At 35.5% G+C, this 17854-nt stretch overlaps 1 protein-coding gene across 1 annotated transcript; it reads right to left on the bottom strand.

Annotated features, from left to right (window-relative positions):
* Positions 1–6784: 6784 nt before the first annotated feature.
* Positions 6785–13678, bottom strand: LOC149161039 (uncharacterized). Its single transcript, XM_089434761.1, has 3 exons — positions 13609–13678; positions 7422–7519; positions 6785–7333 (listed from the first exon to the last, which is right to left on the bottom strand). Exons 1-3 carry the CDS (start codon positions 13676–13678, stop codon positions 6785–6787), a joined length of 717 nt encoding a protein of 238 aa, XP_089290887.1.
* Positions 13679–17854: the final 4176 nt, after the last annotated feature.

The following is a 17854-nucleotide window of genomic DNA, read 5'->3' as shown; positions in this document are numbered from 1 at the left end:
CTTTGTCCCCCTCCTCAAGGCCATTAGATCAGTAAATCTTCATCCTGACCAACAATAGTCGGTCTAGCAGTTTCTTCTTTTGTTCGAGGATCTCCATTCCTAGATCCTATAGCTAAGCGCAATTCCATACCCAACAGTGGTTGGGTAGCTTTTTGTCTTTTTGAATTCAACAACTGCTCCATCAACTTCTGCTACTCTTGTTCTGGACTCTGCATGGCTTCATAATGCATGAGTGGCTCATCCTTTACTGCTATATGCTCTGTGACATATCTAAATGTTTGAAACACAAATGAATAGTCCTTCATTCCAGCCGCTTGAATCTGGGTTTCATACACCTGTGTTCGATATTTTAACAACCATCTTCCAAGAAATTTTTCTTGGATGCAATCTCAATTTTCAAGTAATTGCAATTGTTCATTAATTTTGTTTTTTCTTTTTTCAAGTTCCTTTCTTAGTTATGCAAATCCCTGTGAGCACAGTATTAGCCTCTGCCTTGAAATATTTTATCCAAGTTACAGTGAAATTAAATAGTCAAATTGATGTTGAAGTGTTCAGCTTGTCACTCTACTTGACCTCTTTGCGCATTCTAGTCATTCTCACATATAAGTTTCATATAATAATTTTATAAAAGGAGCTTTAGAACTTTACATTAGCCCGATAGCTAATGCTTGTATGGCTTCATCATACATGAGTTGCTCATCCTTTACTTCTATATGCTCTATCGCATATCCGGATGTTTGAAACAAAAATGAACAGTCCTTCATTCCAGCTGCTTGAATCTGGGTTTCATACTCCTGTGTTGGGTATTTTAACAACCAGCTTCCAAGAAATTTTGCTTGGATGCAATCTCAATTTGCAAGTAAGTACAATTGTTCTTTAATTATTCTTTTTCTTTTTACAAGTTCCTTTCTTGGTTATGAGCACAATATTAGCCTCTTCCTTGAAAGATTGCATCCAAGTTACAGTGAAATTGATGTTAAGGTGTCCCAAGTTTATTGAACATTTCATGCAAATTATTATACTACCATATGCATTCCTGGTTGCAGTTTCTTGAATTTCATTATTCTATAAAATACATTTGTGCTTGCAGTTTTCCAAATTTCATTATACTATCGTATACACTTGTGGTTGAAGTTTTCTTAATTCTATTAAAAAACAGTTAACTTGATGTTAAAGTGTTCAACTTGTCACTCTACTTGACCTCTTTGCTCATTCTAGTCACGCTCCATTTAAAAACAGTCAAATTGATGTTAAAGTGTTCAACTTGTCACTCTACTTGACCTCTTTGCACATTCTAGTCATGCTCATAGATAAGTTTCATATAATAATTCTATAAAATGAGATTTATAACTTTACATTAGCTAGACGGCTAATGCATTAACTAGGATGGAATCTATGACAATATTTTTACACCAAACATATGACTTAAAATGACAAGTTGTCCTAAAGTTTTAGGATAAAAGGTGGATTTTCTCGGTGAATAAGTGGAACTATGGAAACTTCTAGCTTTGTGCTTAGCTTACTCTTATGTTATTATGTAAGGTTTTAATCCTGGAAACTTTTGTTCCTATTCTTTAAATGCAGGTTTTGATCGAGAGCCTCAATTCTTTAACGAAATGCAAGTTTTGATATTTGAGTAGACACAATGTTTCTAGGTTTTGATCCAAAACCTTAGTTCTTCAACGAAATGCAAGTTATGATCTTTGAATAGACATAATGTTTCTCGAACCTAAACCCCACTGACTTTTCAGAGTTCTTTAACCAAATAGTAGTTGAAGTCTTAGACCATAAGGATATTAATTCATAAAATGTGCATTTGCAAATTAAATCATGCTCCTTTATTGGAAAAACATAAGGTGCATGTCATGACTTAGAAATCACTCACTCATGAATATGCGATAAGAAGTGTGTCTAGTTTACTCCTATGTTGGGTATTTAACAACCAATTTCCAAGAAATTGTGCTTGGATGCAATCTCAATTTGCAAGTAACTGTAATTGTTCTTTAATTGTTTTTTTTCTTTTTATAATTTCCATTTTAAGCTTAACTCGATCTGTAATACATGCTAGGTCCATATCCAAGATAATCAACTTATAGTTAGAAAGGATCTCTACAGTCGGTATAAAGATATGATTATGATTTTTATGAGATAGGCTCTCTAAAGTCTAGATAGAGAGATATGTAGAATAGAGAGATGTGTAGGCTTAACATAAGCATTTAACTTAAAAAAAATATAATGTAAGAGTAATCAAAAATTTATTTCAAGAATATATCAACTAATATTGAATGTCACCTGAATTAAATTTTTAATTAAAAAACACATATATAACAGCCCCACCTGTTTGATTCGATTTCCATTGTCTCATGGTCTCAAGTGTGTGGATTCTTTAAGACTAGGTATTTTGATTTTGTTATCAAGTGCGTGGATTCTATTATTGCCCAGGTAAGCTAAGTAAGTGGATGGTATTTGATTATGTTATTAACGTTAGGGTTTGGATTTTAGTTTTAGCTTTATCGTGTGTTTTTGTTTGCTTTGTTGATTAGTTTTGATTTAGAAAATAACTTTAGAAAGCTTCCACTGGCCCAAAAAAATTTAATCACACAATCTTTTAATGTTTGAAAATTTAATAAAATCTTGTGTAAAAATATATGCGAAACATTTTCGAGTTTGAGGCTTGATTGCACCTTTAATAGTTTAAATATCAATTATGTATTATTGAATTTACCATGTAATTCACCTTTGAAATGAATTGTATAAAGAAAAATACTTTGATTCTTTTACCAAGTGCATGGAATTTGTAACACAAGGTATTCTGTTATGTTAATTCTACTTTAACCATGTCAAATAATCAAAAAGTACATTCTTCGATATCTTTAGTAAATCACATCATATCCGAAATATATTAATACACAAAGATTAGTTGTCAGATTGTTTTCATATGCTTGTTTATCTCACCCATATTGATTTTTATTTTTATTTTCGTCCAACACAAAATTCATAATCATTAACATTTGTTGCAAGTGAAAAAATAAATCATTAAAATTTGTTGCAAGTAAAAGAATAAAAATAAAAATTATTGTTTGAGTGGTTCCCTTTATGTGTATTTTACCTGCCAAGAAGACTAATGATCTTTTCCAGATCTTAACCGGAGTTTAAGATAGGGTTTTATCCATATCCACCAAGCAATTTGTGCCCGATAAGCCGCTTCAACCATTCACTATATTGCGTGAAACTCTGGAGAAAAGATAAGACCTTGATTCTGCTCAGTCAAACATAGTCAGTGAATTGCATAATAGACAGGAGAGGACGACATGGAAAAAAGAATTGGAATTACTGCTAATGATAATAAGTGAGGAAAACTACACCCATACATAATTATTTATATAAATTATCTTCCATAATTATGTACATATACAAACTTTTCTATCTTTTTTAATAGCAGAGACAAGTGTACAAACAGTTACAATAATACACCTTTCAAGCCCTGCCCTCTTTAGATTTATGTTGCGCTTAATTCCCCGCAGAGATCTTGTTTAGAAGAAGCCCAACATTAACAGTTTACAGCACCCTTAGATAGAGAAGCACACAGTAGCAGTCAACAGATAATGCGAGGAGAATATAGAAGTGAGATATATTATTCTTAGTAAGAGATTCAATGCAGATAGCGCAATGGCGCAATTTGTTGCCCAAGGTTATCTCTTGACACCAGCGCTGAGTAGCAGCCAATTTCAGTGATTGTAGCAAAGGTAGAAAATGTCAATGCCCCATTACACTGAGAAATGAGGCTTTATGTGCCCATGTCACAAATAGTATTTAGAAAGAGTTATCTTTCTTCATCTCCATATCAACTAATCTTCATTTTCCTGTGGTATATCTTCTAATTTTGGGAGAGACTTAGCTAAATACCATACTGTAAACTCGCCTTAAACTTGTCCCATGAACTTTTTTATTAAGCTTAGTTAATGTTTCTACTTTCCAAGTGTTTTCAATCATCCTTTTATGGTATATCTTCCAATTTTGGGCAAGACTTAGCTAAATACCATGCTGTAAAAGCACCTTACACTTATCATATGAAAGCATCTCTACCAAAACATAAAAAGAGTTGGTTTTGCAGTTGATTTCAACACAACCCAATTTCCTCTTTAAATTCTCAATGGAGATGGTTTGTGGGATAACTATGGCTAGTAAGTTGTTCCGAAAATTAAAGTGTGGAATGGATTCCAATAAAATACACATACATCAAACTACAATTTGGTGCAAGGAAGAACCCTTTCCTAATTTCATCAACTTTTGCAGAAATATTTGTTAACACTGTAGATGAGTAAATTCATAATAATTATGACCCTTTTGTTGGAAGCCTCACTCTTGACCTAGGATAAAGTCCTTGAAACCAACCACAGATGAAAATAAAGTTGCGAAATTTTTTTTTGATTCAACGACTAAATAAGGAATGCCTCTCTTGTTCTACACATGTAAGCATGGAATTCGGAAACCCTTTTTATTATTCTTTTAAAATTTTATTTTGCTTTGTTCTTCTCCTTTCAAATCTTGAACATTGGGAGTTTTTGTGTTACAGATATGACCGGTTGTCAAAAACTACTAAAAAATTCCAAAAATCACCTCATGAAACTAAAGTGTGATATATTATGTTGTGTAATAAAGTGTGATTAAAAGCCAATTTCCATTTTTAATTTTTTTATGAGGCTCCAATTTCAATTATAAAATTATAAAAAGTTTTTAAAAATCTGCCATTTACAATTAAATGTATTTTGTTTTTTTAGTTGTATGGACATCAAAGTTAAGGTCTCTATTTTAGGTTTGTTGGAAGGTCAATTATCCCTATGATGTATAGTAGATATTCCTCTGAAGTGAGATATAAAGATATGGTGTCTATTAGCTGAAGGTCAGGTTATACCATAAATGTATAGTAGATATTAAGCATAAGAATGTACAACAGTGGAGTCTTCACTATCATATAAAACTTTGAAGTGGAAAAGACTACACTTCCAAACTTTGGGCACCTATGTTTACTTGTAAATAACTTTTACAATTAATCCAACATATATTCCAAATTTACTAATAAACATGAAAATTAAATGTTGTTTTTCTTATTTAATAGAAGTTATGAAATAGAAGTAAAATAATAAATTTCAAATATAAATATAGATATATTATGAATTAAGATTAATATATATATTTTTCTTCAATTATGAATTAGTTTAAATAAATAATCATTTTAAATTATTAATTTTTTTTATAGGGTTAATAATCCAAACTCATTATTATTATTCAAAACTATATATTATTATTAATATTTTTGTAGATGTACATAAACTGAGCAGAGAAACCTTTAATATGAAGCTCGAGACTCTTAACATAGGATGTTAATAGTGTTATACAATAATCAAAGTGTTTTTGGTATCAAACCAACTAATACTCCATATGATGTCAGGAATATGAATACTCTACTGTCCATATGATCTTTATCGAGTAATAGCTGCAAAGTGAGTGATACAGATCTTTGACAGATTTCAAGACATATGTCATGACACCTTTGGAAACCTAACGAGCAATCAAAGACCGAAAAGTACTTTTCAAGTCTCTTATTAACAGAAATCGTGTAGCATGTCCAGACAGACAAAAAAAACCTCGGACAAGTTCTCTGACAAAGCCATAAGTTCTCTGACAACTTTAATTTGATTAATAAATTCTTAACTGGTTGTGCTTACCCATTCACAAGAAAAATAAAAATGATTATATATCACAAGAGAAAATGGAGGAACTGTCAATGAGCAAACATATCATACAGCTACAACTACAATCTTTGGTGTCCGTTTTCGGTTCCAAACTACAATCTTTGGTGTCCGTTTTCGGTTCCAAACTAAATTCCCCTGCTCATTTTCCAGTTCAAAATGGTGAGCTCCATGCTTGTGATCGTAGGGTATAACAGAAATGGCGGCCAACATTACAGATGATGCCAATCCTCGTAAGTCATGTTTTTATTGTACCTTTTTTGAAGGATAAACAGCTTGGACGATACATAGCCACGATACAAATGACTTTCTGATATCCAAAATATTTGAATAGTAAACAGCTTTTTTAGCTTTGAATAGTAAATCGCCATTATTTGGGGCTTATTTTGTCGAATAAGCCTGGAGTTCATCAGGTGCTTTTGAGAAAGGAGCAAAAGAAAGAGACAGAAAATATTCTGCACACTCAAATTGAATCATTTTGAAATTTATAAATATTTATGTACCCTAAAAAGCTAAATATTCAGGAATAAACTCTCTTTTGTCGGATGAACTTCCAATCAAGTTATAATAATTTAGGTGTCCAAAAAAACCAAAATTTCAGGAATAAATTTCAGATTAACTTCCAATCAAGTTTTCTTTTATATTTTGCCAGTTATGCTGCCAACCGTATCGGTTGACATTAACGACAACTAGCATCAGTGCCAAGTATAAAGGTCATGTATTTTACTAAATATTCCCTGAATTTTCCCTGGTTTAATCGCTCTTAACCTGCCATTATTCACTTGCTAGAATAATGGTTGTATTTGCACATGGCTGTATTTCTTTTCAATGTATTGTTAGAATTTGCTTAACATTCCCTCTCTTTTTTGGGCTGAATATTTTGTGAGTTTGCATCTGTCTCTTTTAGGTGATACAAAGCCACAATAAAATGAAACCCTAAACAATCCCTCAACTACTGATACATTTAGTATGATATATTTTATTAAAAAAATAGTGAAGACATATGAATTACACCTTATCACTCTCCTGATTTATTGGAGAACAACCTCTTCCACAGTTCTTGGAAGAGAAAGAAACAGGGATGTATCTGTATAAGAAGTTGTTGCGGTGTCCAAGAAGTAGAGGGTGAAAATCATAATACAACAGCACAGAAACATGGGAATGGGGCCGAACGTCCAGAGAAAAAGAGGGAAGGAGAAGTAGAAAGCCCTGAGACCCAAAGACCAAAAATAGCTCGCTCTATTCAACGCTTGGCTCACATAGCACTGCGAGTGCCCTTCCCCGGGTTTGCTAAGGAGCACATTTATGAGAAAGCTGACATGGCTATAGTACCTAATGGCCTGAACATTGAACAGAAATGCTATCAGAAAACAAACAAGAATGGCGAAATACTTGACAGAAGACCCCATTCTGCTGTCATCTCCGTATATAAAAGCAGCGGCCACGCCCCCGGATCCAGAGCTACCGACCAGGATGCCGATAAGCGAACTGAGAGTGATGGCCGTGGATGCAAGAAGAGTGGACGCCATTATGTTGTTCCGAAGGGTTTGAACTGCCAGCACACCGTTCTTGATTCCATCCTGCAAAAATGAAAACAAAAATCAAGAACTAACACTATAGTCTCGCAATCCAAACCAGTGAAGGGGGAATATGAAGGAATTGACTTACCGCCATTACTGTATCGACCCAAATTTCTCGGTTGAGGGCATTTAGTCCGATCACAGTGGTGGTGGGATGGCATTTTATTCTGTATAGAAGCCATGCATGTGTTGGGTATTTTTTAATGGGGAAAATACCAAAAACCAAATAAACAAACACACAGAGACAATGCTCTGTTTCTTTTGCTCCTAGATCTTTTGTGCACACAGAAGACTTAAAAGAAATTTCACTGAGAGACAGAGTATTTCACCACCATAAGACTTTCTATTCATTAAAAACTGATACAAAGATTTACCACTGTAAAATCCCTTTTATATTCACTGCTGTGAAAAATAACTTACTGCTGTAAAGTCTCCATTTTCATTCACTGGTGTAAAACAATTTTACATACTGCTGTAAAAACAGAACTTACACAAACTTACAAAAACTTACTTCGTGCAAAACCACACATGGTTTTCGCTACTTAAAAAAAACTTCACAAAACATTACTGAATGTATTCGTGCACTGCTGTGCATACATCCTCTGGTTCTTCTTCTTCTTTTACCGCACCATCAACATTTTTCACTGCTGTGAATACACATATTCTTTACCTCCCGTGTGCCATACAAAAAGTCAACAGTAAAAACATATTACATACGATTTTTGTATTTTTAATACATGCCGTAAAAGACATAGACTTCTATTAAAACGTGCCCATACCTATGTTTTAAATGCACCATACCTTTTCATAAAAGAGAAACTTACGTGCTATATAAAAAACATATATTGTAATGTGCCCATACTCATATTAAAACGGGCCACCAAAAACTTGTACCAACATTAACTCTTTTACCTACGGCGGTCAACCAAAAGTTTAATCCACGCAAGCCTTTAATGCACCTCGTATGCAGCTTTAGTTCATCAACGGTGGAGAGCGATGGAGTAAATCCGACGGAGGTCAACAATATCGGAAACCTGTTTGCTGCCCAACTTTAACGCCCGAGAAAATGACGTTGCGTTACGTCAGGGCTGAACCACGTGTCAGCTCCAAATTGTATCGGAGCTCCTTCCCGGATTATTCCTTCGTCGGCAAATCGCTCCGAGAAAATCCGGTGAACGGTTTCTGGCTTGGTTCACGGTTTCTGGTGGTCTGCGTTGAAATTAGATTTCAACACTCCCCTTTAATTTCAACAGCTGGGCATTCGGTCATACCAAGACACTTCCTCAAAAATTCAAAGCTTTTCTGATCCAATGGCTTTGTCAAGATGTCTGCAACCTGTTCCTGAGTCCTGCAATGTTCTAGGACAATTTCTCCATTGTTCACCAATTCTCTGATGTAGTGAAATCTTGTATCAATGTGTTTCGTTCTCTTATGAAACACTGAATTCTTTGACAATGCAATAGTTGAGCTATTGTCACAAAAGATCACTGTCGCTTTTGCCTGCTCTTGGCCTAAGCTTCTCAACATTCTTCTCATCCACACTGCCTGACATGCTGCTGCTGTAGCTGCCACATATTCAGCCTCTGCTGTAGACAATGCTACAATGGACTGCTTCTTAGAAGCCCATGAAATGGCTCCTGAACCCATATGAAAAACATAACCGGAAGTGCTCTTCCGATCATCTACACTTCCAGCCCAATCGCTATCTGTGTATCCAACCAAATCTGAATGTTCTGAGGCATGATATAAAATTCCAAACATTTTGGTACCTTTGACATACCTCAAAATTCTCTTTGCTGCCTGCCAATGTGCCTCCTTCGGCCTCTCCATGAACCTGGAAATTAAACTAACAGCATACATTAAATCAGGGCTAGTTGCTGTTAAATACATAAGGCTGCCCACAATACTTTTATACAAGCTAGGATCAAAATCCTTGCTGCTGTCCTCTCTGCTGAGTTTTAATCCCATTACTGTGGGAGTGATGGCTGCCTTGCATTCTTGCATGTTAAATCTGTCCAAAACTTGATTTACATATCTTGCTTGAGATATAAAAATTCCTTTTTCATTTTGATCTACTTCTATGCCTAAGAAGTATCTCAAGAAACCCATGTCAGTCATTTCAAATTCATCATTCATGACTGATTTAAAATTTTTAATGAGCTGATCATCATTACCTGTGAAAATCACATCATCAACATACAAAACAACAATTAAAATCTTACCATCCTTTTCCTTGATGTAGACTGTGGGTTCTCCTTCACACTTGTCAAATTCATTATCCAATAGATATGAATCTATTCTGCTGTACCATGCTCTTGGCGCTTGCTTCAGCCCATAAAGAGCTTTCTTCAATTTGCACACTTTGTGCTCTTCACCTTTCTTCTCATATCCGAGAGGCTGTTCCACATAAACCTCTTCCATTAACACTCCATTTAGGAATGCTGATTTCACATCCATTTGGTAGACTTTCCATTTGTTTTGAGCTGCTATGGACAGCACTGCTCTCACGGTTTCCATTCTTGCAACCGGGGCGAAAGTCTCCTCATAATCTCTCCCATACTGCTGCTTGTAGCCTTTGACCACCAGCCTTGCCTTGTGTCTTTCAATCTTGCCTTCAGCATTGCTCTTGGTCTTGTAGACCCATTTCACACCAATGACTTCTTTGCCTTTTGGTAACTCAACCAAATCCCATGTTTTGTTTCTCTCTATGGCATTCATCTCCTCATCCATAGCTTCTATCCATTTCTTATCTTTAATAGCTTCTTCAAAATGAATAGGATCATCAACATGACAATACAAGGCAAATAAGGAATTCATTCCTTCTTCATAAATTTCACTTAGATTTCTAAACTTCTTACCTCGTTCACTTGGTGTGCAAGTGCTTGAAGATGCACTTGAATTTCCTCCTTGTGGTGTGCTTGGAGAAGCACTCTCATTGATCCTCAATGGTGTACCTTGCTGTCCTTGTGTTGGCGCTGTTGTTTGGGGATTCATTTCAGCCACCTCCTCTTCATCTTCATCATGAGACAAACAGTTCTTGACATTGACTGTTTTCTCTATGCTTCCATCCCAAGCTTCCTCTTCTATGAATTGAACATCCCTGCTGACAAAGAACTTCTTGGTAGATGGAATGTACAGCCTGTAGGCTTTGGATTCATCACTGTATCCAATGAAGATGCATTTCTCCCCTTTGCTGTCCAACTTCCTCCTTAGCTGATCTGGAATGTGTGCATAGGCCACACATCCAAAAACTCTCATGTGGGTGACTCCTTGCTTTCTCCCACTCCATGCCTCTTCTGGCACTTTGTTCATGACTGCTTTTGTAGGACACCTGTTCAATATATAAACTGCACAATGTACAGCTTCAGCCCAATACTCATTTGGCAAATGCTTTGCCTTCAACATGCTCCTTGCCATCTCCATGATGGTTCTGTTCTTCCTTTCAGCAACTCCATTTTGCTGTGGAGTGTACCTTGCTGTAAATTGTTTGTGAATTCCATTTTCTCTACAAAATCTTAGGAATTCCTTGGAGATATACTCACCTCCTCTATCAGTTCTCAAAACTTTTATATGCAGCTCGCTTTGGTTTTCAACAAATGCCTTGAAATTTTGGAATTTCTCAAACACTTCACTTTTGTTTTTAAGGAAATATATCCAAGTCTTTCTTGTACAGTCATCAATGAATGTTAAGAAATATAGGCTGCCTGCTAACGATGGAGCTTGCATTGGTCCACACAAATCTGAGTGGATAATCTCTAAGGGTGTCTTTGCCCTTATGCTTTTCCCTGATGGAAAACTTTCTCTATGTTGTTTTCCCAAAATGCAGCCTTCACATAGGCTGTCCGGTTTCTCTATCAATGGTAATCCCTTTACCATTCCTTTCCTACTCAACAAATTTAGACCTCCAAAATTGAGATGCCCAAATCTCAAGTGCCACAACCAATTTTCATCCTTTGGCACGCTTTGGAAGGCCTCTTGGGTAACTGCTGCAATTTCATTTTTGTTTTTCAAATCTGCCCTGATCCTCAAAGGGAACATCCTGTTCCTTGTCATCTTCACTTCAGCAATGCATCTTTTGCTGGGTGGTATATCCATGATGGTGCATACATCATTTTTAAAGAAAACATTGTACCCCTTATGGACAAGTTGTCCAACACTCAAGAGATTACATCTCATTCCGGGGACATAGTATACATCTGCTATGGTTTTCCTTTCTCCTTGCTTTGAAAGTATTTTTATTTCTCCTTTTCCCATAACAGACACTTTACTATCAGTTCCTAGTGTGACCTCTGATTTCAAATTCTGATTTAAGGCTGAAAAGAGGGCTATATTCCCTGTCATATGGTTGCTGCAACCTGAGTCTAAAAACCATATGTCCTCACTATGTGTTTCAGCCATGTTACAAGCTAGCAGGACATTGTCTTGACTGCTGTTTTCTCTTGTAACATTTGCATTTTGTCTGCTGTTCTTATCATGCTGTTTCTTTCTACAATCACTAGCATAATGTCCATACCTTTTGCAATAATAGCATTGAACATTAGATTTATCATACCTTTGTCCTTGAGCATGAAACTGTTCTCTTTGTTGGCTGCTGCCTTGACCTTGGTTCTGATTTGGATTGCTGCCTCTTCCTTGTGCATTTGCTGGGCTGTTCCTTCCACCTCTGTTCTGGCTTCTGCCTCTTCCTCTCTTGTTTCCTCTGCCTTGACCTCTTCCTCTTCCAAAGGACATCTGGGTCTTGAAGGCTTGCTCAAGAGATGAGTTTTCATTCCTACTCAACCTCTGCTCATGTGTTATCAGTGATGCATGCAGCTCATCAACTGAATAGCTTGAGAGATCCTTTGTCTCTTCAATGGTGGTGACTATGGCATCAAACCTTGAGGGTAAGACCCTCAATATTTTCTCCACTATCCTTCTATCTTCAATGGTTTCTCCATGAGTTCTCATTTGTGTGATTACACCAATCACATGAGTGAAGAATGAGTCAATGTTATCTGACTCTTTCATGTTCAAGTTCTCAAAATCCTTTCTCAGCAATTGTAGTTTTGCTGTCTTCACTCTCTCCATGCCTTGATAGGCTGTCTTAAGGGTTTGCCATGCTTCATTGGCTGTCTTAGCTGCTGCTAACCTTGGAAACATACTCTGGTCTACTGCTAGATACAACAACACACGGGCTTTTGAGTCCTTCTTCCTATTGTTCTTCAGCAGATCCTTCTCTCCCTGAGTTAATGCATTGAACTCAGTTTCATCTGCTGGTTCTTCAAAACCTTCTTCAACTATTTCCCATAAATCTTGGGAAGCAAGCAGGGCTGTCATAGTTATTGACCAGTAGTCATAGTTCTTCCCATTAAACTGTGGGAGCTGGGTGTTAAACAAACCCATACCAGTGCTTGTGCTGACCATTCCTTGACTGTGTATTTAAAACACTGACTGTCTCTTCAATAACAAACAAGATAGCTATGAAGAATACCTGAATCCTTTGTTGTCAGAGTCTTCTGTCTGCCTGAGAAGTTTTGCTGCAGCAACAACCTTCTCCCTTCAGCTTCTTTGTCTCCTTCAAAGAGCCTAAGCCTGCTCCGATACCACTGTTGGGTATTTTTTAATGGGGAAAATACCAAAAACCAAATAAACAAACACACAGAGACAATGCTCTGTTTCTTTTGCTCCAAGATCTTTTGTGCACACAGAAGACTTAAAAGAAATTTCACTGAGAGACAGAGTATTTCACCACCATAAGACTTTCTATTCATTAAAAACTGATACAAAGATTTACCACTGTAAAATCCCTTTTATATTCACTGCTGTGAAAAATAACTTACTGCTGTAAAGTCTCCATTTTCATTCACTGGTGTAAAACAATTTTACATACTGCTGTAAAAACAGAACTTACACAAACTTACAAAAACTTACTTCGTGCAAAACCACACATGGTTTTCGCTACTTAAAAAAAACTTCACAAAACATTACTGAATGTATTCGTGCACTGCTGTGCATACATCCTCTGGTTCTTCTTCTTCTTTTACCGCACCATCAACATTTTTCACTGCTGTGAATACACATATTCTTTACCTCCCGTGTGCCATACAAAAAGTCAACGGTAAAAACATATTACATACGATTTTTGTATTTTTAATACATGCCGTAAAAGACATAGACTTCTATTAAAACGTGCCCATACCTATGTTTTAAATGCACCATACCTTTTCATAAAGAGAAACTTACGTGCTATATAAAAAACATATATTGTAATGTGCCCATACTCATATTAAAAGCATGGTAGCTGCTCAACAAAAGAAGGCCTGCAGGGACCAGAGCGAAATCCAAATCGTGCTCTTCGAAACCCATTTTCTGATTTAAAGATGGAGGTGGTTAAATCTCAATCCCAAAAGCCCCGGCAGAAATTGATGTCAACTAATATTGAATGTCAATTTATATCACAAAGATGTCAACTAATATTGAATGTCAGCTGAATTAAAATTTTAATTAAAAACCACATATATTCGATTTCCATTGTCTCATGGTTTCAAGTGCGCCGATTCTTAAGACAAGGTATTCCGATTCTGTTATCGAGTGCGTGGATGGTATTTGATTCTGTTATCGCCCAGGTAAGCTAGGTTCGGATTTTAGGTTTACTTTTATGGCGTGTTTTGTTTCCTTTGTTGATTCGTTTGGATTTGGAAAAATAACTTCAGTGCCCCTCCAGTGGCCCAAAAAAGTCCAATCACACAATCTTTTAACGTTTGAAAATTTAATAAAATCTTGTGAAAAAGTATACGCTAAACATTTTCCAGTTTGAGGCTTGATTGTATTATTGAATTTATCAATTATGTATTATTGAATTCACTATGTAATTCACCTTTGAAATGAATTGTATAAAGAAAAACACGGTGTGTGGAATTTGTTATACAAGGTATTCTATTATGTTAATTCTAATGATGGCAAAGAATAAAAATGTACATTCTGCGATACCTTCAGTAGGTCACATCATATCTGAAATATATTAATCTACACAACGTTAGTTGGCCGATTGTTTTCATATGCTTGTTTATCTCACCCATTTTTCTTTTAATTTTTATTTTCATCCAACAGAAAATTCATAATCATTAACAATTTTTGCAAGTAAAAAAATAAATCATAACATTTGTTGCAAGTAAAAAAAATAAAATAAAAAATTATTGTTTGAGTGGTGATCTTTATGTGTATCTTACCTGCCGAGAAGATTAATGGTCTTTTACAAATCTTACCCAGAGTTTAAGATAGGGTTTTCAGCCCTATCCACCAAGCAATCTGTCCCGACTAAGCCGCTCCGACAATTCACTCGACTGCGTGAACTTCTGGAGACAAGATAAGACCGTGATTCTGCTCAGTCAAACATAGACAGTGAATTGCATAATGGACAGGAGAGGACGGCATGGAAAAAAGAACCGGAATTACTGCTCATGATAATAAGTGAGAAAAACTCCAACAATACATAATTACTTATATAAATTATCTTGCATAATTACGCACAGTTGCAAACATTTCTATCTTTTTTAATATAATTACGCACAGTTGCAAACATTTCTATCTTTTTTAATAGCAAAAGATGAGTAGCAGAGACAAGTGTACAGGAAGTTACAACAAAGACACCTTTCTTGACAACACCCTTAGACAGAGAAGCACACAGTAGCAGTCACTGTCGATAGTGCAATGGCGCTGTTTGTTGCCCAAGGTTACCTTTTGACACTAGAGCCGATAGTGCAATGGCTTAGTTTGTCGCCCAAGGTTATCTTTTGGCACCAGCGCTGAGTAGCTGCCAATTTTAGTGATTGTAGCAAAGGCAAAAACCAATGCTAATTAAATGTCAATGCCATGTTACATTGAGAAATGAGGTGTTCTAAAGAATTATCTTGCTTCATCTCTATATCAACTAATCTTCGTGTTCCTATATCAACTAATCTTCGTGTTCCTGTGGTGTATCTTTTAATTTTGGGCAAGACTTAGCTAAATACCATGCTATAAAATCACCTTAAACTTATCCCATGAACTTTTTTACTAAACTTAGTTAATTTTTCTACTTTCCCAGTGTTTTCCAATTGTCCTCATGTGGTAAATCTTCTAATTTTGGGTAAGACAACTAAATACCATGTAAACGCACCTTAAACTTATCCCATGAACAAAACTCTCCCAAAAGTAGTTGACTGCAACACAACTCAATCTCCTCTTTAAATTCTCAATGGAGCTGGTGTGCGAGATAACTGTGGCTAGCAAGTTCTTCTAGTCATTGAAGTGTGGAATGGATTCAAGTAAAATACACATACATAGAACTACAATCTGATGCAAGGAAGAACCCTTTCCTAATGTCATCAACTTATGTAGAAATGTTTGTTAACACTGTAGACGAGTGAATTCATAATAATTGCAAATTTATTTCGATAAAAAATTTCATCTCGAGATCCTTTTTTGTGGGAGGCCTCACTCTGCGACCTAAGATAAATTCCTTGAAAATGACCACATATGAAATTAGTGCAAGTTGTTAAATGTTATTTTCCTTGTCAGTGCATATCTCTACTAATTCCTTCAAAGTTGAAATATGTTTCTCTGGATCAAAAAGTAGCCTAGTTCCAATATATGATATGTGGATCTTTTCTTTGAGCAAACAATTCGTCAATAGAAAGGTCCTTCTTCAGTGCCTCTAGCATTGCTCACTTTGGCTCTTGCTTTCTACATGTTGTATTTCTGCTTTTGCTTGTATCTTGGCGTGTCATTTTGCTTGCTTCAACTATTTTCTTCTTTTAGCTTTTGCAAGCTTCTATTTCATTTGTCCATCACAAATGTCTTCACTTGCATTGTTTTCAGAAACAATTTCTTCAACATTATGATGAACCAACCTTGCTAACTAACCTCACCAACCATATTGGCAGACCATATAGATGAACTGACCTTGCAAGTCATATCAAGGCTAGAGAGAACTGGAATTACTACTAATGATAATAAGGCAAGAAAACTCCACCATAATTATGTACATATACAAACTTTTCTATCTTTTTCAATAGAAAATGATAACTAGCAAAGACAAGTCCACATGAAGTTACAACAAGACAATTTTGAAACCCTACCCTCCTTAGATTTTTGTTGACCTTATTTCCCACCAAAGATCTTGTTTACAAGAGGCCAAACATTAGCATTTTAGAACACCCTTGCACAGAGAAGCACAAAGTATAAGTCAATAGATAATGCTAGGAGAGTATAAAAGTAAGATATAATATTCTTAGTAAGAGATTCAATGCAAATAGTGCAATGCGCAGTCTGTTGCCCAAGATTATCTCTCGACACTAGCTATGAGTACTTAAGTACGTGGCATCTTGGGACAATGTGATCCCTCGTAAACCAAACTGCAATTATATAATTATCATATGCTTTGATCTCTAAATTCATCATCTGAAAGCCTTGGTAATTCTGTAAGCAAGATATCAATATCATATTCTTTAATCTCTAAATTTATCTCTTTATACTTTGGCACCCAGAGACATCTTTAAGGAAACTCCTTGACGTGTTGTAAAGAGTGTATTTACGAGCCCCATTGATCTCTTTTTTGTCTATCTCTGGATACTAATAGTTTGTATTTTTTTTTGTAATAGCATAGCCTTAATATCAAATATTTGAATACTTAGTGTAGTTCTATCTCAACTATAGACTTGAGCTTTGTTTTCTTGTATGCAATCTTATTAGATACTCATTATTTGATGCTAATGAAGCTAGCATAGTAATCTGTTTTAGTTTTTTGTTCCATGGTGAATACTGATGACCTACAGTGTTTTCCCTGCTTGTTACAACATGCATATTTTGCCACTATTATGATTTTATAACAAACAAATTTATATTCTTTTATTTCCACTATTTTGATTATAGCGAGTCTTCAAAGTTTCCAGGAAGAAATATTGCTAATTATCCAGTGTTTTTGTGTAATGAATGGACCCTCTTTCCATGTCAAAATTTTTAGTAAAGTTGATTTAGACCAAGTCACAATAAATTTGACCATGAAATAAAGGAAAATATTATAAGGATTTTGAAATGTTTTTCATTTCTAGAAAATTTGTCCTAGCTAGCCAGAAATGTTTTTTTAGTTTATATTTATTCTTTTGCAACAAACTGTACATGAAAGAAATATGCATTCATAGTTTTCCTTTGTTTGGGATTACATTGATCAACTTTGAGAATGTAAGAGTAAACTTCCATAATTGTAATTATAATAATTCAACTGCATATTTTGAGGGACATATTTCTTTTGCAGGTCATTTATTGCTTTCTCCACTCTTCATCAACTTCCACAAGTGGTTGGTTTTGTTAGTTTACCATATCCTTTTCACCCGACTCCATTAATAATCTATCACACGCACCAGAAAAGCTACTTTCCAATCTCCTTTGGGCTCAAAGATATCTTTAATGAAAATCCTTTGATATGTTGTAAAGAGTGTATTTATGAGCCCCATTGATCTCTTTTGTGTCTATATGTGGATACTAATATTTTGTCTTTCCTTT

This window comes from Pinus tabuliformis, chromosome 5_2 (assembly GCF_031772625.1).
Source record: "Pinus tabuliformis cultivar Carrire ecotype Pingquan chromosome 5_2, CPIR1, whole genome shotgun sequence".
Lineage (NCBI taxonomy): Eukaryota > Viridiplantae > Streptophyta > Pinopsida > Pinales > Pinaceae > Pinus > Pinus tabuliformis.
Note: the sequence above shows the minus strand (reverse complement) of the source record. Positions and strands in the feature narration are given on the sequence as shown.